Here is a 24,103-nt window from a genome sequence, read left to right on the forward strand (position 1 = left end):
GCTAGGTACTGTCTCCAGACACCCACCATAGGAAGGGCACAACATTTCAGAATACAAGCTGGTCTTCTACAGTGCACCTACCAGGAATGGTCTACATATACTCAATCCTGCCTCAGCGTGTGGGGTTGGACGAGATGACCTCTCAAAATCCCTTCCATCCCTACATTTCTATGGAACAATACTTTAAGCTTTTCAGTAATAAAGCCAAGGTGGCCACTAGCCATTTTCTAAATTTCTTGCCAGGAAACTACACTTGTATGGCTTGATAAGAATTAAGTGTTTTCAGGCTGTGCTAACTAGCAATTATTGACCTGTTTAGCTAAATCTTAACATGGTTATTTAACATCTTTCAAAATAACTGTATGTAACCTGAAAGTATGAAAAAACTGCTTAAGGTATTTAAGTTAAAGTATTTAAGTTTATTTTGTTTAAAGGAGCTAACGATCTTCCAAACAAATATCCTAAAGTCCTCAACATATACCCAGCTTCTCCCTGAACTCAAGTTTATGATACACCAGGGGTCGGCAACCTTTCAGAAGTGGTGTGCCGAGTCTTCATTTATTCACTCTAATTGAAGGTTTCGCGTGCCAGTAATACATGTTAACGTTTTTAGAAGGTCTCTTTCTATACGTCTATAATATAACTAAACTATTGTTGTATGTAAAGTAAATAAGGTTTTTAAAATGTTTAAGAAGCTTTATTTAAAATTAAATTAAAATGCAGAGCCCCCCGGACCGGTGGCCAGGACCCGGGGAATGTGAGTGCCACTGAAAATCAGCCTGCGTGCTGCCTTTGGCACGCGTGCCATAGGTTGCCTACCCCTGTGATACACCATTATGACATATAGGAAGCTAATGTCATGAAATTTACACTTTAACCAAGTCTGATGCTATAATATTGTCATGTTCAGAAGGACATGCTGCCATTGGGTGTTTATGTTTTAAAAAGACACTGTTTTGTACCACTGTGTATTGAGAGATTAGCATAAATCCACTGTAGCAAGGCAGCAGAATGTCCAAATGCCAGTGCAATTTTGCATTAGTGTGTCTGAAAAATTCCCCCCCTAAAAAATTACAGTAGGTACGACAAGGGGGGGGGGGGAGGAGAAGGGGAGAGGAAAATCACTCAGTTCAACAGAAGCTTCTCTTTTAAACAAAATTCTAAACATGCTTTAGATTTTAATTTTAACTACATTAAAAACAAACTAATGTTTAAAGGAATATTCAAGATAATCATTTAAATTAGTCACCTGCACTAAACCTAGATTATTAAACAAACGTTTTAAATAGAGTTTACTCTTTCACTGATGCTACTGACTTTTTACATTTCACTCAGCTTGGACACTGAAGCTAGACTGGTTAATTTCACTTCCTGGTTCTTGTGGATATCGCTGGCTCTGGTTTGTACACACACACACACACACACACACACACCCTACCTGTCCTGTAGGCTCACAATCAAGCCAGGAAATGTTTAAATAAAGTTTCAACTGATTTTTTTTTTTTTTAATCAAGAAATTTCTATTCACATCTGGCTTCAGCATAATTTAAACAAACTAGATTTTGGGCCAAAAATAATAGAATCACTTTAAACAGAGCTTTCTCAGCGAAATCAACAGCAGATTGGCAATATGATTAAGAAAAATGTACAAAGAAGAATTATTTCTCCGTACCTCTTATCTGCTAGATCTGTTTTATTTCCCACTAGCATAATGATGACATCACTGCCCCTTTCCGTTCTGACATCATCAATCCATTTTGTGGTTTGCTGGAATGAGTTTACATCTAGTAAGGAAGAGTGGACAAAGATGAGTGTCACTGTAAAATGTTCTTCCCAGATCACTGCCAATACAGCCATAAATCTTGAATAAAAGCCTCACATTCTCTGGTAATTTGTGCATTAGGGTTATGTAGAATCAATGGATGCAATCCTGACCCCATGGAAGTCAATGGGAGTTTTGTTATTTATTTCAGTGGGTCTTGGTTTTTACCCTTTGGCTTTAAATGCACCTGCAATTGAACTTAATCTATCCAATTATAAATGGACTTTTAATATCAGGAGTGCAAATTATGAAGAGTTTTTTATCACTAGTTTTAAAGAACTGTTATTTCAATTGATTGAACGAAGGGCTTGTCTACACTATAAAGTTGAGTCGACGTACTGCCACTGCCGTAATTAAAGTGAAGGTTCACATTCATACCATGCTCCTTCTCTCAGCGGTGCTCATCCCTCACTAGGAGTTTCCACCAACTGAAGTAGGGCATTGTGGGGCACTGACAGCTGGAGCCCCGCAGCCCTGGTGCTGACACCTCAGGCTGTCAGTGCTGGAGCGGGGAGGGCTCTGGCTGTCAGCCCTGCACAGGTGACGTAAGTAATGCAGTGTCTACATGGACACTGCGTCACTCTACTACATCAATGTAAGCGCTATGCCTCTCGCCGAGGTGGAGTTAGTAAGTGGATTTAGTTGGCAATTTACATCGGCGGGGGCTCCACTGTAGCGTAGACACTTACATCAGGTTGCAGTTTAACGTATTTTATATACAGAAAGGGGGCCTAATAACTTTGCTATTTAATCTGTACTACTCACGACTTGAAAAAACACTGAATACATGCATTGGTCAAAGGGCCCTACGGTTTCAAGGATTTTAAAAAGCATTTAACAGCATTTATACACTTTGTGATCACTAGTTTTAGGCTTGTTCTCCTAGGAATATTTAGCTTATGTAATTACTAGCCACTCTTGTTGGGTTGATCACTGACCTCAAAAGAATTTCAGAATTGTTTACATAAGAACAAACATAAAAGGATCCTTTGGCACTTTTCTAACTAAAAGCCCCTTCCAGATTCCAGCAGCTTTAGTAGAACAGGTAATGAACATCTACGCTGCAAAACAAGATTCTAGAAATAGGCATTAATTAATGAATATACAATAACCTTGTCTGCAAAGCTGTGTTCTTAACAATAATATCAACTGCTGTACCATTCAATTTAACAGTTAACATACACCTCAGTGATCGTAGCTATTGTATCTGAGATGCCAAAGTATTTGCCTACACTTAAATAGGGAGATCTCTGTGGTAACTGGTGGCTTTGTAATGGTACAGTGAAATACTGTAAGTCTTAGATGGTTAAGACTTGATCACTTGCCAACAGCTTAATGGCATAAAGCTTTGCTTTAGTACTTAGCAATAATCATGAGGTCAGTAGAGAAGTCCAAAATTCACAGCCATCATGCAATTTTAGCTCAATTTAAAATGTTTATTTATAACAATTAAAATAAATTTACAAGGGAAGCCCTTATTCTTGCTATAATCTTCTAGAGTATTTATGAATAAAAGGGTAAGCCCTTTTTGGATTTGGGTAGAATCGGACTATTTCATCCAGTCACTATTGATTTAAAATGGAAAAAACCTCTGAAGGTTTATTTCTCCTTTAACAAAATTATTGCTCTTTAAAAATTAAAAGCCAATAAATGAGGGTTATTCTGGCCTTTTAAACCAGTCTTCAGGGTGGAGGTGAGAAAGCACTAACATTTTAGTCCTCAAAAGTGTACATACCTTCGTACGACATGAAAGAGTATATTATTAAAAGGCTAAATCCCTAGTCATTGAGCTTTAAATACCAGAAAATGGAAGGGACCGATTAAGATAAAAACGTGGCATGTCCGTTCCCAGCCCACACCCAGATTTTGAGGACAATGGAGTGAAGCAAGCTGCAGTCCTCAAATGGTCTCAATGGGAAAGCTCTCATTTAGAAATTCAGAGATATGCAAGCAAGTGATTCAGGTGTTTGAGACCGAGTCAAAGATGGAGATGGTACCCAAAAGAAGAGCAGATGAGACTAGACCAGCCAGTGCTCAGGGCTTTGGGACAAACCATGTGATAGGAAAGGGTCATAAATGTATTATTTCAGCAAGGGAGATTTATAAGTCCATTTATACATCACTACAAACAGCTGTGATCAGAAGTGCCTGGTTTAAAAACTTGACTACAGTAAAAGGAAACCCTGTTCATGCCAGTATGAAGAACAACCACATGATTGTGATAGGACATGCAGAGCTAGGCTAGAGAATGACAGAGCAGAGTATCAGAAATGCAGAATTCCCCCCACTCACTTGTGATATCATAAACAACAACTGCAACAGTGGAGTCACGAATGTAGCTAGGAATCAAGCTCCTGAACCGCTCTTGACCTGCTGTGTCCCATAATTGCAACCGTACCTAACGAAATCAGTCAAACAAGCAAGAAAAATAAGAAAAAGGTCAAACCCAGTGCAATATACCTACTTGTGATATCGTAAACTACTACAGCAGCAGCAGAGTCACGGATGTAACTGGGAATGAGGCTACGGAAACGTTCCTGACCCGCAGTATCCCACAGCTGCAACCTGATCTGTGGGATGGGAGAAAATTAAAAAAAAAAAAAAAAAAAAAAAGCCAAACTGCCACTAAAAATAAAGAGTAAATCATTTTATTTGATTGGTTTTTTAAAAGCTAAATAAAAATATAACTCATGCAGGGGATTGTTTGGGACTGGGAGCAGTAGCAAACTGCCTCTCCTTGTGGCAACGCCCCCCATCCACAGTGGTATCTAAGGCCATCTCTACACTTATGGCACAGCTGCGCCTTTGCAATGCCTGTGGTGAAGACGCTCTATGCCAACGGGAGAGAACTCTCCCATCAGCAGAAAAACACCCCCCCCATGAGCGGCATAAGCTATACCGGCGGGAAAAGCTCTTCCGCTGAGACAGCGCTGTGCACACTAGTGCTTATGTCGGTGTAATTTACGTTGCTCGGGGGTGGAATATTCACACCCCGAGCAACATAAATGTTGCAGACATAAGCGGTACTGTAGCCATAGCCTAAGCTAGTGTATTCTTTGCCTAAACTGGTCTAGAAAGGAGTCCAGAGGAATCTATATTTCACACTCACAAAGAGGTGGGAAGTATTTCAAAAGCCCCTTCCCACTTCTAGAGGGCTGCGTTTTCCAACCAGATAGGACGGGCAGGAAACCTGAGGCAAGTGCCAATCTGCACATCTGCCCATAGAAGGCATTCATGCTCTGCTGCCATTTTTCCTGGGGCCCAAGTGCATCACTACCAGAGAGGCCTGTACAACCAGGGGGTTGGAAGAATCGCATTCAAGACCACTTCTAAATGCAAGTCTTCAGCTGCTGCCAAGCCACTGGAGCGGCTACTAACATGCTTTTTCAAGGAGGACGAATGCTAGTCATTCAGCTGCACGTAAGGCTTAGCCATAATGCAAAGTAACAGAGATAAACACAGATGACAAGGATGAAATTCTCTTACCACTTAGATTCTGAAAGAAAATACAAGATGCTCTATAAACCAGCATACATACATATATAGAAACACATCTAAGGGATTGAACTGCTTTAGGAAAAGCATGCTAATTTGTCAGATCACTTAAAATGCAATCATATTTATTGTGAGTTTACGCAACATCATCAGCTTGTGCAGAGTTGTACAATTGGTGTTCTACAAATATATACCCCACTGCTGTATTTCTTAATTAAGGATGTGAGCTAATTTTGGACCCTGGCGTTAATTTCTGTGGAACACTGGTTTAATTTCAGAGACAGTACTGTGCTAAACAGAGTAAACATGCATATATTTATGAGTTATACATATTCTGTTTAAAATGACATGTTAAACCCTGCTGAGTTGGGGAACACACTGACAGTTCTAGTCATGATCCAATTTATATTCAGCCCAAAGCCACATATTAGGAACTTTTGGGGGTGCTCCTTTTCAAAACCCCATCTAACAGCAGACTCTTTAAAACCTTCTCCCAGCCATGCACTTTTTCCTCCTTTACTCCCCAAATTCTGTAACATATTGACTATTCAAATCAAGAATGACTGAATATGGCTTATTTCAAAACTTGTGAAAAATCTCATGTGGCAAACACTCATTTCCCTACATTCCCAGGTTGCCTCCACAGCACAGGCTAGAAGCAGGGGACCACGCCCGAGTCGGACACTGATCTTCTCCTTGGTAGCAGGATGGGTTACTTCCAGACCTCCAGGCCCTTCAGAACTCTGAAGGATGCTCACGTTGTGACAGATTACAAAACGTACCAAGAATAGCAGATTCTTTCAAAGTGACTAGAGAAAAATTATGCAAAAATCTTACTCACTGTTCGATCCTCCAGGTACATGGTTTTCGATAAAAAGTCAATGCCAATTGTTGCCTGTAAAAAAATTGTGTCAGATTTCAATAAAAAACGAAATGGGTGTAATCTGTTTCTCTCGAGGGTATTCAATAATTGTCATGCCAGACTAGATCTGGCACAAGCTGATCTGAGGGCCATACTTGTGGGATAGCGCTTTCCTTCAGTGGGATTTGTAAGTAAGATACAGGTTAGGCTTTTCCCACTTTAAGCCTCAAGACTTTTAAGTACATCCCTAAATAAGGTGAAAGATTTTGGCAAAATTAGTGCCTATTAGTAGCATAAGATTACAGCATAAAAAGGACACATTTTTAATTAAGTTAACCACAGTTTGAACACAACTTTGGTCATTTATTCCACAGACACGCATACGGCAGCAGGGTTTTCTTTGTGCCTTTAGACATTACTGGAGCATAGCAACAGAAATCCTGACGTCAGCTTAACCAAAATGGGGGGAAAGGAAGGAACCGTGTTAAAAACAGCTCTGGTAGCACTGATCCCAAGTCTTCATTCCCTTGGTGATGCTGCGTTTAATATTTAGTGCAGGATTGGGAAACAGCGCTGCAGCTTTGTGTATTGCAGGTGTGTGACTGACCTGGGACTGGGGCTACTAACACTACCATGGCTTTAACAGAGTGACCCTTGATGCGGCATACCATTAAACGATATCAATGAAGCCCAGAAGACAAGCTGAGTCCCTGCAACCTGGTATCAACTGAAACAAAACCATTAAGGGTCTAGTCTTCCTCAAGTTATGGTAAGAAGGTTTCATCCTAAAAAATCAGAGGAACCCCTATTCCAAAAATGCACCACAAGATCCCTTTTTATTGTAGGCATTCTACCATCTGCTTGCCACACTTCCCAATAGGTTGGGGGACAATCTAATGGGTGGTTTTCATGCAACCAGCCAGTTGCAAAAGGAAACTAACACTGCATGATCCAACTCAGTTTCCCTCTGCTGGGCCATGTGTTATTTTTGTTGTCAGAAGAGGGTCGCAGTGTAATGAAGTTTGAGAACCCCTGAAATATACAAATTGGGGGACCCAGTAGACTGGTACATTAAAACATTTCCCTTCCAGTGCTAAGCAAGCTACCAAGTTTTGATAAACAGAAAAGCTACATTAAAGTTTGCCTCAAGAAAGTTTCCATTCTCCCTGACATTTTACAAATTTCCTTGTTCAATTAAACAATATTTAATAGAGAAAAGCCATAAGATCTTGCACCACACACAACCCAGCGTCACACCAAAAATTCAAATTGATCCAGCTGGAGCCACAGTAAAGACAACATCCTGGTGACCAACATAATTTTTACAACAGGTTTAGTGAAAAGGAGGTTGAGCTCCAAGAGAAGACTGTCTCAGCTGCTTTGTGCCAGAGCTTCAAGTACAACAGCAGCTGAAATGAGTCTGATTTGCAATTTTTGGGAAATTTCCCCAGTCGAAACAAGTCTTGATGTAACAATGTCTGATGCTGTGGAGACCTTAAGAGCATTTAATTTGGAAAGGTCCCTCAACATCTGGACCCAGCTGTCATATACCAGCAAGATTCATATGCCACTAATCCACCTCCAACAGGCATCTTAATAAAAGTAATTCCTTGGATTAGCTCAAAGACATGAGGGGATCATCATTAGGGGCACTTCACACTGAACAAAGACAGCAGATCAGCGGTCCTGGCTGAGGGATGGACTTGATTACCCAGAACGTTCTCCACTCCTTTCGCCACTTTGATTCTTCTAGGGAAGAGGATGGAACAGTGGTTGTGTGGTATGAAGTCTTTACTAGCCTTTCCTACACCAAAAAGTAGGTATGTATAAGACCTTAAGTTGTAACCCTGGTAGGAATGCCAGTGTGCCTAAAGCAACATATTTCCCCATAAGGTATTAAGTATGGAGACTCCTTCGTGCCCTAATGCCAGGTTGAGGGCTGGGTATACATCTTGTAGGATTTTTAAGTGAAATGTCCTTTATGCATGAAAGTTTCCATCTTCATTAAAGGAAGTCAAATACAAACGCAACACAAATATCTCTGCATCCCAGATTGAGTGGTCTCCCATTAACGTGGCATTGCATCTGCAGTATCTCCTACTCAAAGAATAGGAAATAACATTATGCTGTGTAGATCTTCAAAAGCATGAAGATTTGATATTGACACACTGAGTAGAGTCAGAGGAGCTAAATTTAGCCAGCTGCACAGTTCTAGCCATGTAATAATAATGTGTGAAGTGAGAATAGAGGGCAAGGGCAAGAAGACAGGCAGTCTAGGGATAGGTCTACACTTGTGGCAGCGTGTAGCGTACCAACGCCCAGCTAGCACTGGTATAAACAGCAGGGTAGATGGTGAGGCACCGCTTAGGTGAGTAAAGACATGCCTGAACCCTGTGGGTATGTACCCTATATGCCAAACAGTGCCGCCCATGTCGACACTGCTATGTAGAATTTCGCTGCCTCCTCTTTGCCAGAGCGTTTCCCCATCGCAGTGAAAGATTCTGGCAGCAGGGAAAGGGTCTGGCAGGGGCAGCTGCCTCCCCTTGACACAGCTTTTCATTGCCATGGGTAGCTACATCCCGCAGTGAGTCTGGATGCCATCTGCCTTTCTCCGCAGCATGTAGTTACGCGTACCCTACCCTCTGCCGCAAGTGCAAACAAGGCCTAGGAGTCTAAACTTTTAAATACAATAAAACATAAATCAAAGAAAGGACACAGAAGCCGGGCATCTGTTCAAGTTCCTGACGGGAGGAATACAGGAATTGCAAGCCAGCTCCGGTTCTGTCCCCAGCTGCACAGAGATGGGAAAACCTGTAGCGCGGATTAGCAGACTTGAAGTAAGAAGGATGCTATAAGCCTATTAGAGTTTACTGTCAGATACAAGAATAAGTGGGCATGAAATTAAGCTAAGGTAGAGCAAGAATAAGGGAAGTTTGGGTACCATTTCTTCACACACAGAGGTGTTATTGTTTGGAACCAACAGAAGCAAGTAGTTACAGGTTCTGTAGGTAAGAGATACGTTGTGAGGCAGAACTGCAAAATTAAAGGAGGCAGGTGGACCTAAATGGAACAAAGGGTCCCATCCACTGTAAGTATCTGTCTAGATTTTATATGGCCCACTCACCACAGTATCCAAGTATTTTTCTAAACACTCCTGTGAGGTAGAGCAATGTTATTATCCCCATTTTATAGATTGGGAATGGACAGAATACAAGTGACTTGCCCAAAGTAAGAGAGGGAGTTTGTGGCAGAGTAGGAATTGAGCCTGGATCTCCTGAGTCCAAGGCAGGTACCTTTACCACAAGACCATCCTCCCTCCATTTCTACATGCTTACAGAATCATAGATTTTAAAGCCAGAAGGGGCCATTACAATCCTCTAGTCTGTTCTCTTGCATAACAGAAACAAGGAGGTGAGCTAATGTCTTTTATTGGACCAACTTCTGGGTGCGAGAGAGGCAAGCTTTCAAGCTATACAGAGGACTTCATATTTGGGAAATGAGTGTCACAGCTAAATACAAGGTGGAACAGATTATTTAGCGAAGTAGTTAACACATTTTAAGAGACCATTCAAGGTACAGTAGCCCATTAACACCTCTGCAGTCATAAGATAAAAAAGGAGGGTTAGTGGGTTACAGATTGTTGTAATCAGCCATAAATCCAGTGTCTTTATTGAGACCCTCATTTTTAGTGACTAGTAAAGTTATGAATTTAAGCTCCCAGCTTGTCTTTTGGAGGTGTTGTGCAGGTTTCCTTTGAGGATGAGGACTGAGAGGTCAGTTATAGAGTGATCATTTTATGACAAGTGTTTGCCCATGGGGGTATGGCAGGGGTCTCAAATACGCGGCCCGTGGAGTTATTTCCTGCAGCCACCAAGCTCCCCTCACCTGCCGCCCCCCCTTCAGCACGCCACGTCCCCCCTCCTCTACCTACCTCCAGGCGCTTCCTGCCGCCAAACAGCTGTTTGGCAGCGCTTAGTGCTTTCCAGGAGGGAGGGGGGAGGAGGCAGAGAAGAGGCGGGGCAGGGGCAGGGATTTGGGGAAGGGGTTGGAATAGGGGCAGGGAGGGGGCGGAACTGGGATGGGGACTTTGGGGAAGGGGTTGGAAGAGGCGGGGCAGGGGCGGGGCTCATGGAAGGGGTGGAGTGGGGGCAGGGCCGGGGGTTGTCAGTGATGCCGCCCTCGGGCCAATGTACTAGTCCTCATGTGGGCCTTGTGGTCATTTGAGTTTGGAGATCCCTGGGGTATGGCAGGTTTGCCTTATTTTTCTGTATGAGCTTGTGCATAATAGTCATAGAACTTTCACTCAGTAATTGTTGCATCAAGCCCATATCTTGTGGTTGAGCTACCGCATGTTTTTTAGAAAGGCCATATACAGAAAGAGCATGAAAACAGAAGAGCTCAGTAAGTTGCTACTTAGCTGTTTAAAAATGGGGTCAGGAATTTGGGGCCTCTGTCCTTGGCTGGCCTTTCCTTGCTCTCCAGCACTGCATAATATCTACAATGCAGCCTCTCCCAACCTCACCTGCAGGCCAAGGGTTCCATCCCGGTTATGAACATACTTCGCCAACCGTGACATTTTATTTCTCATGTGTCCCCTCCTCCCCAAACACACAGCAGGGAACCCTTTGCTGATTTGTGAGTCTGCACAACTGCTGCTTTCCTGAAACCAACTTATTAATAACTGATGGGCAACAGCAGCACGCCTCTCACTTCGCGACTCGGGAATAAAAAACTCACAAAGCAAAAAATATTCTATCAAACACAAGCTTCCTATTTATAACTGAACCTGACAAATATGGCTCCAGTGATTGGTTGTGGAAGCTTTCAGAACTAAAGAGTGCACCCAAATTTGTCAGAAGGGTCCATAAGATAAGCTCATCTGTCAACCCACCTATAGCTAGAATTAGCCAAACACAGTTCAAGATACAGTACTGAACGTTTGACTGGGCTCCACTATTCATAACTTGATACTGGGCTGCAGGGAATCTGGGTTCTGGCTCTGCCATTGACTTGCTGTGCGATCCTGGGCAAGTCACTTAACCTGCTGGAACTTTATCCCCCCCCCCCACCTCTTGTTATGTAAAATCTGGAATAATGTTTCCCTGCCTCTGAGTCATGATCATGTTTGTAAAACTAAACATCCTCAGGTGAATGGTGCCATACAAGTACAAAGTACAAAGCCAGGCACACATCAATGGCAGGTAAATTGAAACTGATTTGATAAGCCCCCAAGATTTCTCTAACTAAGTCTCACTCATTCATTTTGCAATCACTTAGTTTATTACATCAGACCGCTCCCCATGGAAACAGCTGCATTAACATAAAGTTTGAGGGTCAAAGCTCTCCAAGTAAAACTAGGACACAGGCTCCACAGAGAAAAGAATAGAGCTGAAAGAAAAAAGTACTGTGGGAAAGAGAGATGATTAAATAAAAGAACTGCTTTAACATGTCCATGTAATTACTGTGGGCAGAATCGGTAAGGATGTTTGCTCCCAGGAGAGGCTAATGTGTACTGGAGTCATCCTACACCATGGAAGCTTTGCTAACACTGCTGCTTTAATGGGAACTTGCATTTAGTTCTGTCTGACTTGCCTAACAGCAGTGATGGAGAGCTATGGAGAGACGGGGAAGAAACCATTAATAAGAGGCTGGGGGGCGGGGGGGGGGGGGCGGCAGGGGAGGCTATTGACAGAATCTCCCAAAAATGCATTTACAAGTTTAAGTGGAGAACAACTACAGTAGTGGGGTTTTTTTTTTTTAAATGGATGGATGGACGACTGGTTTTCAGGACAGGGACTGTTTGGAAAGTGCTTAGCAGGTGATGGGTGAGATGGGACTGTAAGTAAGTAACGTAACGTGGATTTATTTCGAGACGGGGCTCTGTAACAGTGGCATTTGGTTTCATGGTGGATAGCTGCCAGAGCAAACGTGCTCCACTTATGAACAAAAACAATGGTTTTCATAGCTGCCTTGCAAGATCAACCTAGAATGTGAGAGCTGGGTTCTTCCTGGCTCATGAGTCAACCGGAACATGGTTTGCTCATGTACAGTCAGAACAGAATCCAGCTAACACACAGCTGTGTTGGCTCTACAGAGTTGACCAGAGTAAGTAGCAGCAACCACTATTTCAGCCTTCTGTTGCCAGCAGTCAGAAACCATGCTGCCAGTTCAAACCCGAGGTGGGATATGAGAGAACTATGCCTGGACCTGTCCTTAATAGTTTTATACAGTGGTGCAGTAGCCGTGTTGGTCCCAGAATATTGGACACACAAGGTGGGGGCGGTAATAAAACTTCTGCTGGAGAGAGAGAGAAACAAGCTTTTGAGCTACACAGAGCAGGAGCTAGACACACATTTTTTAAACAACGAGCTTCTCGTTTCTCCCCTCTATGCTCCACAGACCCTCGAGTCCCAAACAGCTTCTTCCCAGTCTTTAGGATACTGGTTGATCAGCAAACCCTCACTCACTGGAGTCAAGTAGAGTCCTCATGTGAATAACGGTTTGACAAGATTGGGCCCATAAAATGCTGAGATTGATTGCATTACCTGATAGGTGTTGTCAAAGCTGTCATACATGAACCTGGTGATCAAGGAGGTCTTCCCCACTAGAAAAGAGAAAAACAGGTTCAAGGAACAGTTTTTAGTGTGAAATTAGAACAAGTGATCCAACACGGCATTCCAGTTTTAACTGGTATTCCATCAATACTATGCAATTAAACTGGCCAAGGGCAAAAGGGAACTCAGTTGATGTAATTGTTGCAATAATCACTACCATTTTTCTGAAAGCCATTCAGATATTTAAGAAATTAAGTTAAATGCCCACAAAAAAAAGCAAGCAAATATAATAAGTCCAACTACATTAACTTCAAATTATTGTTTGATTTTAAAATTTAGCCAACTGTGCCCATTCTCAAAAGTGACTTAGACCCAGATCCACAAAGGTATTTAGGTTCCTAGCTAGATTTCAATGGGAGTTATGAGCCTAAACATCTTTGTTCATCTTGGCCCTACTCACTTTTGAAAATTTTACCTCTGATCTCCATTAATTCACACTGCACATGCACATGACGTAACTAGCAGTCACTGTGCAGGAGAAAGACACTAGTGTAGTTGGTACCACAAGACAGGATGGACATGCACTGGTGAAGTTGGCAGGCCCCCTGCTCACAAAACGCCTGGACAGGATCTAGTTTATACTCCTCACCACCACATTAGCTTCGGTCCACCCTTGTGGACAACACGTGTATTACCCCTTGCAGCATACAGTAACGCCTCACTTACAGTCGTCCCGGTTAACGCTGTTTTGTTGTTACGTTGATCAATTAGGAAACATGCTCGTTTAAAGTTGCGCAATGCTCCCTTCTAACGTCGTTTGGCAGCCGCCTGCTTTGTCTACTGCTTGCAGCCCGTTGCAGCTAGTCTTGTCTGGTGAAAAAAATTTCCCTGGAACCTAACCCCTCATTTACATTAATTCTTATGGGGAAATTGGATTTGCTTAACACCGTTTCGCTTAAAGTCGCATTTTTCATGAACAAAACTACAACGTTAAGTGAGGAGTTACTGTATCTTGGATCCTGTATCATGCCATTGTTAATGGCTCTCCACCACTATGTTTATTAGTACTGGGTGTTTCAATAGCATTTACCAGAGATTTCAAAGCACTCTGTCAAACGCTCATGTCTCCCTGAGAGGCAGGTAAGCAGTAACATACCCATTGTAAATCAGGCAGGAACACGAAGCCTCTGAGTGACACATGTCAGTGGCTAAGCTGGGATGAGGACACAAGTGACCTGACTCTCAAACTCCTTTTCAACCTAGTCCACCACTTGCTCTTATTTCTGTGCCAGTTTAGACTAAAGGAGTCAGTAAGAAAATAGAGGTGGAGGAGTGTTAGGTTGGTGAAACCAAATCCCTTCTTGTGCCTCATGAGTCTGGCATTTTAAAATCCTTGCACTGTACTTCTAGTGCTAAGCAACTGCTATGCACTGTGCTTCTCTGTTGTACTTCCACAAGCACCAGTGCAGTGATTTCCAGGAGGTGCAGAACAGAGAAAAAGGGAGAGCTGCATTATCTCCACACTCCTGAGCACCATAGCTGTGCCAACGTAACCCCGGGTGCAGACACAGCAAGGTCAATGAAGAATGCTTCCACTGACCTAGCTCCTGTCGTTCAGGAAGGTGGAGTTCCTACAGCACAGGAAACCTCTTCCGTTGCTGTAGTCCACATCTACACTATAGGGTAACAGCGGCATAGCCATGGCACCGTAACTATGCAGCTGAAGCGTCTGTAGTGTAGATATGGCCTTTTTAGCAAGCTGATTATTGTTCATTCACCTTACACAGAGGGAGGGCCATGGAGCCAGAGTTCAGTTTGCTTTTGCCCTTAAGTCACAGCAATTCAAGTTCTGTTTTCACATCAATCTCAGTTTACAGTTCAGGAACAGAACTGTCAGTCTCCACTGAACATACACTTGACATACAGCACCTGAAGACAGAGGACTGGTTTTAAACAAAGTTCTGTTTCGTGACCATATGTTTTTGGGGGAGGAGAATCAAAGCTGAATGCAGACAGCAAAGCCATCAATGAAAGGTAATGGCTTCTAAAATGATCATCTCTGTCAAAATATGGTGGGGAGGGGGAGAGGGGGCAATAAAAATCCTTGCCCCACTAGATGGAGCAGTGTAATAGCTGTGCCAGAGAGACTCCGGATACAAGTCTAAACTGCCTATGGCGGCGGGCTTCTGCTGAGTTGTGTCGACAAAATAAAACCATCTTGACAAGAGGCGCAGAGCCTTTTGTGGCAGTTAGGTCGACAAAGCGTTGGTGTAGACACCACGCTTGGTTTTGTCACTGTAAATAGCCTCCAGGAGGTGTCCCATAATGCCCATCCTGACCACTCTAGTCAGCAGTTTGAACTCCACTGTCCTGCACCCAAGTACACAGGCATCCGTGTCTCGCACTTTAAAGGCCTGGGAATTTTTGAAATTCCACTTCCTATTTTACTTGGCATGGAGAACTCATATTGCATTTTCCCAGGTGACCATGGTGGTTCGAAACAGCAAACGCTCTCCCATTTGGGCCACAGCTGAGTTGTGGGATCTGCTGAGTATATGGGGGAGAGTAGGCTATCCAGTCCCAGCTGCGCTCTAGCTGCAAGAATTTCAATACCTATGAACGGGACACCATGCCGTGCCAAGCGAAAATTAAGGAATTGAAGCAGACATACCAGAAGGCAAGGGAGGCAAACCATCGCTCTGGTGCTGTGCTGAAGACCTGCTGCTTCTATAAGGAGCTGGATGCTATTGTAGGCAATGACGCCACCTCCACCACCAAGAGCCCTGTGGATACTTTGGTGGGACTGGAGGCGGCCAACCGTGAACTTAACTCCAAGGGCGAAGTCGTGGATAAGGACGTTGAATTGGAGGACGATGTAGAGACCAGGGCAGGGTAGTCATTGGTGCAGTGAGTCAGGACCTCTTTTCCACTCCAGAGAAGTCTAGCCAGGCCCAGCAGTTCGTCTCTGGTGTGCATGACGCAGAAGAGGAGAACCCTGGTAAGTGATCTTTTTTCAGTTTATCCTGCTCGGGTCTCCCAGGATCACGACGAGCATTTCAACAGCCCCCATTGGAATCTTCTAGTCTGGAAAGAAAATCCCTGCTTGCAGCTTTCTGTACAAGCCAGTGTTCCTGAAGATGTGTGCGTCATGCACCTTTCTCAGACCACCCTGCGCTGTCAGTGAAACGCCTGCGACGATCCACAAGTGCCTGCAATGCCGTAGAGAAGAACCCCTTTCTACTGATGTACTCCATTACAAGATGGTCCGGGGACAAAATTGGAATATGTGTTCCATCTATTGCCCCTCCACAGTTAGGGAATCTCATTGCCGCAAAGCCATCCACTATTTCATGAACATGTCAAAGAGTCAAAGTCCTTCATAGCAGGATGCGATTAATGGCCCTGCACACTTGCATTTACGAAGCCCCAACGGTTGACTTTCTGACTCCAAACTGATTTGGAACCAACTGGGAGCAGTCTGGATTGGTCAGCTTCCACACAGCGATTGCCATGCGCTTCTCTACCGAGAGGGCAGTCTCATTTTGGTGTCCTTGTGCCACTGTGCTGGGGTGAGTTCCCCAAACAATTGCAGAAAGGAGGCTTTCTGCATCCGAAAGTTCTGCAGCCACTGCTCATCATCCCAGACCTGCATAACTATGCCATCCCACACCACTGAGTACTTGTTTCCTGAGCCCAAAAGCGACGGTACACTGTGCGCAGCTGCTCTGTGAATGCAAAGAAGTAATCTGGTGTTGTTTCTTTCCATGGCATACAATAGGACAAGCAACTCTGATTCCGGTTCAGACTGGGAGCTCATGATATACTGCATGACGAGTCATGAGGTGTTCATTACAGTGCGGGATCCATCCTTTCAGAAAGAGATGGTGGGCGCACAGTAAACAGGGGCTGTTGAAAAATGATGTGAAACGAGTTGGAAGTCCATGGAATGCTGAGACAGAAAAAAACTGCATCATGGGATGTTGAGTCCACACCCATGATGCGCTGCAATCCACTCCACCTTCCCACAACGCCTAGCTGCAGAAGGTGGCGAGTAGCAGTGGGATAGCTACCCATAGTGCACTGCTCTCACTATCCATGATAAAGCACCAAGTGTGGATGTGCTCCTCCAACAGAGGGAGCGTAGTGTGAACATGCACTAGTGATGTAATTATAGCGCTTTTTGATCTTCGGCATAACTTTTGTCGACAAAACTCGGTAGTGTAGACAAGGCCTCAGGTTTGCCGGGCTTGTGCTGGCACTTTAAAAATAGCTGTGTAGATGGTGCTTTGAAGTTGCATCTCAGGCTCAAAAGCTCCCTCCCCCCGCTGCCCCCAGACTTTAGCCCCTGAGCTCCAGCGCATCCCACAACTTCAAAGAGCTGTCCACACAGCTCGGGTTAGAATGTTATCATGAGTTCCACTAGCCTGAGTCTGGTGATCTGGGCTGGGAGGCTCGCTGCCTAGAGATCAACACACAAGGTCAACATACAGAAATTTAATTGGAAATATGAAGGAAACCAGTGAGGAAAGCATCCAGAGGAAAGCAGAAAAGGAGACAGGTGTGAGCCTTTGGCAATGTCTCAATCAGCAAAATGGAGGAAAAATACCCTATCATGTTTAGTTCAGTCAGATTCAAAAGCTTCATTAAGAGGCAAGTTCACACATTTAAAGCAGCGTTGGCCGGCTCTATTATAGCCCATGTTCTCCTCTAGGCTACAACACAGCCAACCAATGAGTTTTCAGACATCTTAGCCTGCCTCTTAACAAGGCACTGCATTCACATTAAGATAAAAAAGGATTTAGGGGACAACACAAGCTTCCAGTGCAATGCTGTGGCAAAAAAGTCTAATGTCATCCTTAGATGTATATAAACAGGGGAGCAGCAGGTAAGAGAAGGGAGGTATATGGCACCAGTGAGCCACATCGTGGAACAACTACATATAGTTACACACAAACACAACAGAACACTCAGTTCTGGTGTCCGCTTTTTAAAAGGGATATTGAAAAATTGGAGAGAATGCAGGAAAGAGCCACAAAAGCGATTATGGGCTGGAAAAAATGCCTTATACCGAGAGACTTAAAGAGCTCACATCGGTTAAGCTTGTCAAAAGGAGTGAGCTGTGACTTGATTACAGTCTACAACAGGAGCGGCCAAACTTACTGACCTTCTTGAGTCGCATACAATAATCTTCAGAAGTTCGAGAGCCGGGTGGGCCTGCCAGGGCTCCTGCCCCACGGGAGGCGCATGCTGGGGTTTGGGCATACCCCTCGGGTCTAAAGCATCGAGAACCACCCCCTCCCCGCTGAGCAGAAGCCCTTCTCCCCCCCCCGCCCCTCCCAACTGCAGGGCAGAAGCCCCGACCACCACCACCCCTCCATCTAGTAGATGGAGAATGGAGCAGCGGGGCCTCCGCAAGCCGCACTTTAACTGTAAAAGAGCCGCACAGAGCTTGTGAGCTGCGGTTTGGCCACCCCTGGTGTAGAAGTACCTTCATGGGGAGAAAGTAGCAGGTACTAAAGGGCTCTTTAATCCAGCAGAGAAAGGCAGAACAAGAACCAATGGCTGGAAGTTGAAGTCAGACAAATTCCAATTAGAAATAAGGCCCACATTTTTAACAGTGCGGGTAGTTAACCACTGGAACAAACCAGCACGGGAAGTGATAGAGAATCTATCTCTTGCTGTCTTCAGCTCAAGACTGGATGCCTTTTTGGAAGATCTGCTTTAGTCCTAAGTTATTAGGCTCAATACAGGGGTTAATGGATAATGTTCTATGGCCTGTCAGACTACATGAGACATTGGTTCTTTTTGGCCTTAAATTCTATGAACTGGAGAGCTAACACACCTTTTTTGCTCGTCAAAACATACCCATAAAACAAATATCCAATTATACAGAGAGAGGGGCTGACCAGAAGAGTGACTACATAAAATGGCACCTTGTTAACATATTCACTGCATGTATTCAGAGTCCAATCAGCTGCTATTTTGCTACTTTTTTACCCCTGCCAACACTGCAATGCCTACACATGGTACGGTGAGCTGGCAGTTAGGGGGAAAAAATCTTTAGTTATCAACAGCATATTTGAAAGCCAAAATAGCTGCTTTAGATTTACTTTCTAGTGACTCTCCAAAATAAGGAAAATCAAAGGTGAGATTCAGCAATCACATGGTGAACTGTATAATGAGGTAAGGGACGTCACAGCAGGGAGCTGTTGGAAATGATGAAAGGCTAGCAAATAAAAACAGATAAAAGGAAAAGAAAATCAAGATTTGTTCTCATACAAAGCACCAGACCCAGATTCTGGGGAACTTGTTTGACCTGCACAAGACAGAAAAATATTAAGGAGGCTAAAAATCAGTGTCAGGAGTTTTTTCTGCCTCTGCATATTAGTCATAAGGTTAGCCCTGATCTGAAGAATTCAACAAAAGGTAAATGCTAACCACATGCTGTAGCTCAAACTCCTCTGCCTGAAGGAGTATACAATGTGATAATCAATTATGTTCACTTCAGGGCTAAAAGTCAATTGTCTCCAACTGGGGATTTTAAGGGTCTTCCCCTTTTCAGACTTGCTCAGGTGACTTTTCCCAACTGTGAGGAACTCCATGTGAACATAAGAACGGCCACACTGGATCAGACCAAAGGTCCACCTAGCCCAGTATCCTGTCTTTTGACAGTGGCCAATGCCAGGTACCCCAGAGGGAATGAACAGAACAGGTAATCATCAAGTGATCCATCCCATCACCCATTCCCTGCTTCTGGCAAAGAAGCTAGGGATAACACCCTGCCCATCCTGGCTAATAGGCATTGCTGTACCTATCCTCCAGGAATTTATCTAGTTATTTTTTGAACCCTCTTGGCCTTCACAACATCCTGTGGGAAGGAGTTCCCACTTTGCGTTGTGTGAAAAAATACTTCCTTTTGTTTGCTTTAAACCTGCTGCATATTAATTTCATTTGGTGGCTCCTAGTTCGTGTGTTATGAGAAGGAGTAAACAACACTTCCTTATTTAATTTCTCCACACCAGTCATGATTTTATAGACCTCTACCATATCCCCCCTTAGTCGTCTCTTTTCCAAGCTGAAAAGTCCCAGTCTTATTAATCTCTCCTCATACGGCACCTGTTCCATACCCCTAATCATTTTTGTCGCCCCTTTCTGAACCTTCTCCAAATTCCAATTTTTTTTTATTTTTTTTTTTATTTTTATTTTTTTTAAGATGAGGGAACCACATCTGGATGCAGTATTCAAGATGTGGATGTACCATGGATTTATATAGAGGCAATATGACATTTTCTGTCTTATTATCTATCCCTTTCTTAATGGTGCCCAACATTCTGTTCGCTTTTTTGACTGCAGCTGCACATTGAGTGGATGTTTTCAGAGAACTATCCACAATGACTCCAAGATCTCTTTCTTGAGTGGTAACAGCTAATTTAGACCCCATCATTTTATATGTATCGTTGGAATTATGTTTTCCAATGTGCATTACTTTGCATTTACCAATATCTAATTTCATCTGCCATTTTCTTGCCCAGTCACCCAGTTTTGAGAGATCCTTTTGTAGCACTTCGCAGGCTGTCTGGGACTTGACTATCTTGAATAGCTTTGTATCATCTGCAAATTTTGCCACCTCACTGTTTACCCCTTTTTCCACATCATTTATGAATATGTTGACTAGGACTGGGCTCAATACAGACCCCTGAGGGACACTACTATTTACCTCTCTCCATTCTGAAAATTGACCATTTATGCCTACCCTTTGTTTCCGATCTTTTAACTAGTTACCAATCCATGAGAGAACCTTCCCTCTTATCCCGTAACTACTTACTTTGCTTAAGAGCTTTTGGTGAGGGACCTTATCAAAGGCTTTCTGAAAATCTAAATACACTATATCCACTGGATCCCCCTTGTCCACATGCTTGTTGACCCCCCTCAAAGAATTCTAGTAGATTGGTGAGGCATGATTTCCCTTTACAAAAACCATGTTGACTCTTCCCCAACAAATTATGTTCATCTATGTGTCTGAAGCTTCACTATAGTTTCAAACAGTTTGCCCATTACTGAAGTCAGGCTTACCGGCCTGTAATTGTCAGGATCATCTCTGGAGCTCTTTTTAAAAATTGGCAACACATTACCTATCCTCCAGTCGTCTGGTACAAAAGCGGATTTAAATGATAGATTACAGATAACAGTTAGTAGTCCTGCAATTTCACATCTGAGTTCCTTCAGAATTTTTGGGTGAATACCATCTGGTCCTGGTGACTTATTACGGTTTAGTTTATCAATTTGTTCCAAAACCTCCTCTAATGACACCTGAACCTGGGACAGTTCCTCAGATTTGTCACCTACATGGCTCAGGTTTGGGAATCTCCCTCACATCCTCAACAGTGAAGATTGATGCAAAGAATTCATTTAAGTTTCTCCTCAATGGCCTTATAGTCCTTGAGTGCTCCTTTAGCATCTCGATTATCCAGTGGCCCCACTTGGTTGTTTATCAGGCTTCCTGCTTCTGATGGACTTAAAAAAAAATATTCCTATTACTTTTTGAGTCTTTGGCTAGCTGGTCTTCAAATTCTTTTTTGGCCTTCCTAATTATATTTTTACACTTCATTTGCCAGATTTTAGGCTCCTTTCTATTTTCTTCATTAGGATTTAACTTCCACTTTTAAAAAGGTGTCTTTTTGCCTCTCACTGCTTCTTTTACTTTGTTGTTTAGCCACGGTGGCTCTTTTTTGGTTCTCTTACTATGTTTTTTAATTTGGGGCATACATTTAAGTGGAGCCTCTATTATGGTGTCTTAAAAAAGTTTCCATGCAGCTTGCAGGCATTTTCTTTTGGTGCTGTGCCTTTTAATTTCTGTTTAACTAACCTCATTTTTGTGTAGTTCCCCTTTGTGAAATAAATGCTACAATACCGGACTGCTTCATTTGATTCTATGCTTTCTTTCAAATATAGTGCCACTCCCCCACCAGCATGACCTGTTCTGTCCTTCAGATATATTTTATACCCTGGTATTACTGTGTCCCATTGACTATCTTCATTCCACCAAGTTTCCGTGATGCCTATTATTATCAATATCCTCATTTAATGAGAAGCACTCTAGTTCGCCCATCTTATTAATTAGACTTCTAGCATTGTATATAAGCACTTTAAAAACTTGTCACTTTTTAACTGTCTTCCATTATAAGATGTAATTGAATGGGATTCTTTTTTCTTTTGACTGTTTCTCATCAGATCTTACCTGTATTTTATCATCTTCCATCCTCTCCTCTTTATTAGGACATAGAGAAACTCCATTTATAGATCCTCCCCTAAAGGATGTCCAAACCACAGGGGTAGGAGATACTGATGCCAGTCTGGTGGTACGAGATGAGCTGATGGCCTGAGTTCCGTTGCTAGTGATGATGTTGGGAGGCCTGGATCAGCATCCACATTGCACTCCCCATCAGTACCCAGCCCGAGCTGGGGAAACTAGTTGATCCAACCAGCAGACCCAATTCGGTGATGAATCCTGGTCATGTGCCGCCTGAAACATGGTGCACTTACGCTAAGAAGTAGTAGTGGAGTTGTCTGTGTCAGACACCACCACTTTGAAAATCTGCAGACAGTTTCTGCAGAAGCCAAGGATCACATGGGCAGGGAGACTAGAAAAAGGTCAAGACTGAGGGATGATGGGCAGCTTTCAGAACCATCGGTCATGCTAGAATTGTCAGGTTTAAAACAAATAAAAGGAAGTATTTTTTCACATAACGCACAGTCAACCTGTGGAACTCCTTGCCAGAGGATGTTGTGAAAGCCAAGACTATTACAGGGTTCAAAAAAGAACTAGATAAATTCATGGATAAATCAAGGCCTATTAGCCAGGATGGGCAGGGATGGTGTCCCTAGCCTCTGTTTGCCATAAGCCAAAAATGGGCAACAGGGATCACTTGATAATTACCTGTTCTGTTCATTCCCTCTGGGGCAGCTGGCATTGGCCACTGTCGCAAGACAGGATACTGGGCTAGATGGACCTTTGGTCTGACCCAGTATGGCCATTTGTATGTTCTTATGTCATGGGGCTAGAAGACTTCATATTCAGTCTGGCACCTCTGAAGAGCATTAAATATGCATCTTTTTAAACCATCACAAAAAAATTTACCTAAGCCAAATGCATTGAAGGCAGAAGCCAGAACTGGAAAGATACAGACATTCCCTCCTGCTCCCCCCAGTAGTTATTTAAACGAGATAGGATGATGTTTTCCCAGCTCCAGGAGCCAATTCCATTAGCAGCAACTCACTGGTGGGAAAGAGAAGCAGGATCATACAGCCTTTGCCAGTGAGAAGAATGCATCTCCCAAAGGGCTTTTAAAAGCAGATGCTGATCACCCTAAGGCAGATCTACTCTTCTCTGCCTCCTAAAGTGCTGTCATATCTCCCCCTCTCAAGCAGGCAGGACTTGGACGAGTCCTCCTCCTTACTCATACTACTCAGCTCTCCTCAACACATTAAATTAGGCTCCTTGCATGGGGGAACTGGTGTACATGTCTCCTTAAAAAGCATAGTGCTAGGGTGTGACCATTCTGCACATCATAACTATCAAAGGGCAGGATCACTTGAGCGGCCGGATGGCCTCAACTCCATTACAGTGAGCGTTCAGTGCCCCAATCTTGCAGGGCTCTGGGCAACCAGAAAATAGCATGTTACAATATATAAAGGTGGGAAGCATGCTTTGTTGTTTACAGGAAGGGATTAAGGCAGCACGGCTAATAAAAGGTGCTGGAGACAGTGTATTTATGAAAGCCCCAAGGACAGCAGTAATGCAGGCTCCCTTCTCATTGCACCTCCAGTATGTCCCAGAGACCAGATGTGTAGGACAGAAGTCTCCATGTCCCACTCAGCCTGTGAGCTCTGCTAAGTCTGACCACAAGGGTACCAGAAGGAGCAGCAGTTTGTGGCATGAATGCTTTGTTGAGTGAGACTGCCAATTCATTTCACACAGGCTAAGGTGGGAGTAACTTGGGACCAGGTTTACAATGGTATTAAGGTATCTAAAGATGTATACAGGTACCTTGTGGCATGTTAGAGAGGGCCTAACTCACAGAGACTTCAAAGGGAGTTTGGTGCTTTTATAAGCCCCCCTGGGTGCCTACCTGCACTTACAGACTCATAAATAACTTTGTAAATCAGGCCTGGGGTCATTACTAACCCAGGCTAGAGCTGAGCCAGGCTCTATTACTCCCATTCCATTAACTTAGGCTAGGTCTACACTACCCGCCTGAATCGGCGGGTAGAAATCCATCTCTCGGGGATCGAATTATTGCGTCTCGTCGGGACGCGACAATCGATCCCCGAATCGACACTCTTAGAGGTGGAAGTAAGCGCCGTCGACAG

The 24,103-nt window shown here is 43.6% G+C and overlaps 1 protein-coding gene across 4 annotated transcripts in view; it reads right to left on the reverse strand.

Moving 5' to 3' along the window:
• Positions 1-24,103, reverse strand: part of RAB6A (RAB6A, member RAS oncogene family) — a 94,710-nt gene that overhangs the window by 22,636 nt on the left and 47,971 nt on the right. For 2 of the 4 annotated variants that reach the window (XM_005308517.5, XM_042850605.2), the window contains exons 2-5: positions 12,725-12,783; positions 6,159-6,212; positions 4,115-4,220; positions 1,673-1,784 (exon numbers count right to left, since the gene is read on the reverse strand). In XM_005308517.5, coding sequence (XP_005308574.1) covers positions 1,673-1,784; positions 4,115-4,220; positions 6,159-6,212; positions 12,725-12,783 — 331 coding nt within the window. Of the gene's footprint in view, positions 1-1,672; positions 1,785-4,114; positions 4,221-4,286; positions 4,393-6,158; positions 6,213-12,724; positions 12,784-24,103 lie in introns of all 4 variants that reach the window. The other 2 variants (XM_008166612.4, XM_042850608.2) reach the window with 1 other exon arrangement.

The sequence above is a fragment of the Chrysemys picta genome, chromosome 1 (genome assembly GCF_011386835.1).
Source record: "Chrysemys picta bellii isolate R12L10 chromosome 1, ASM1138683v2, whole genome shotgun sequence".
Lineage (NCBI taxonomy): Eukaryota > Metazoa > Chordata > Testudines > Emydidae > Chrysemys > Chrysemys picta.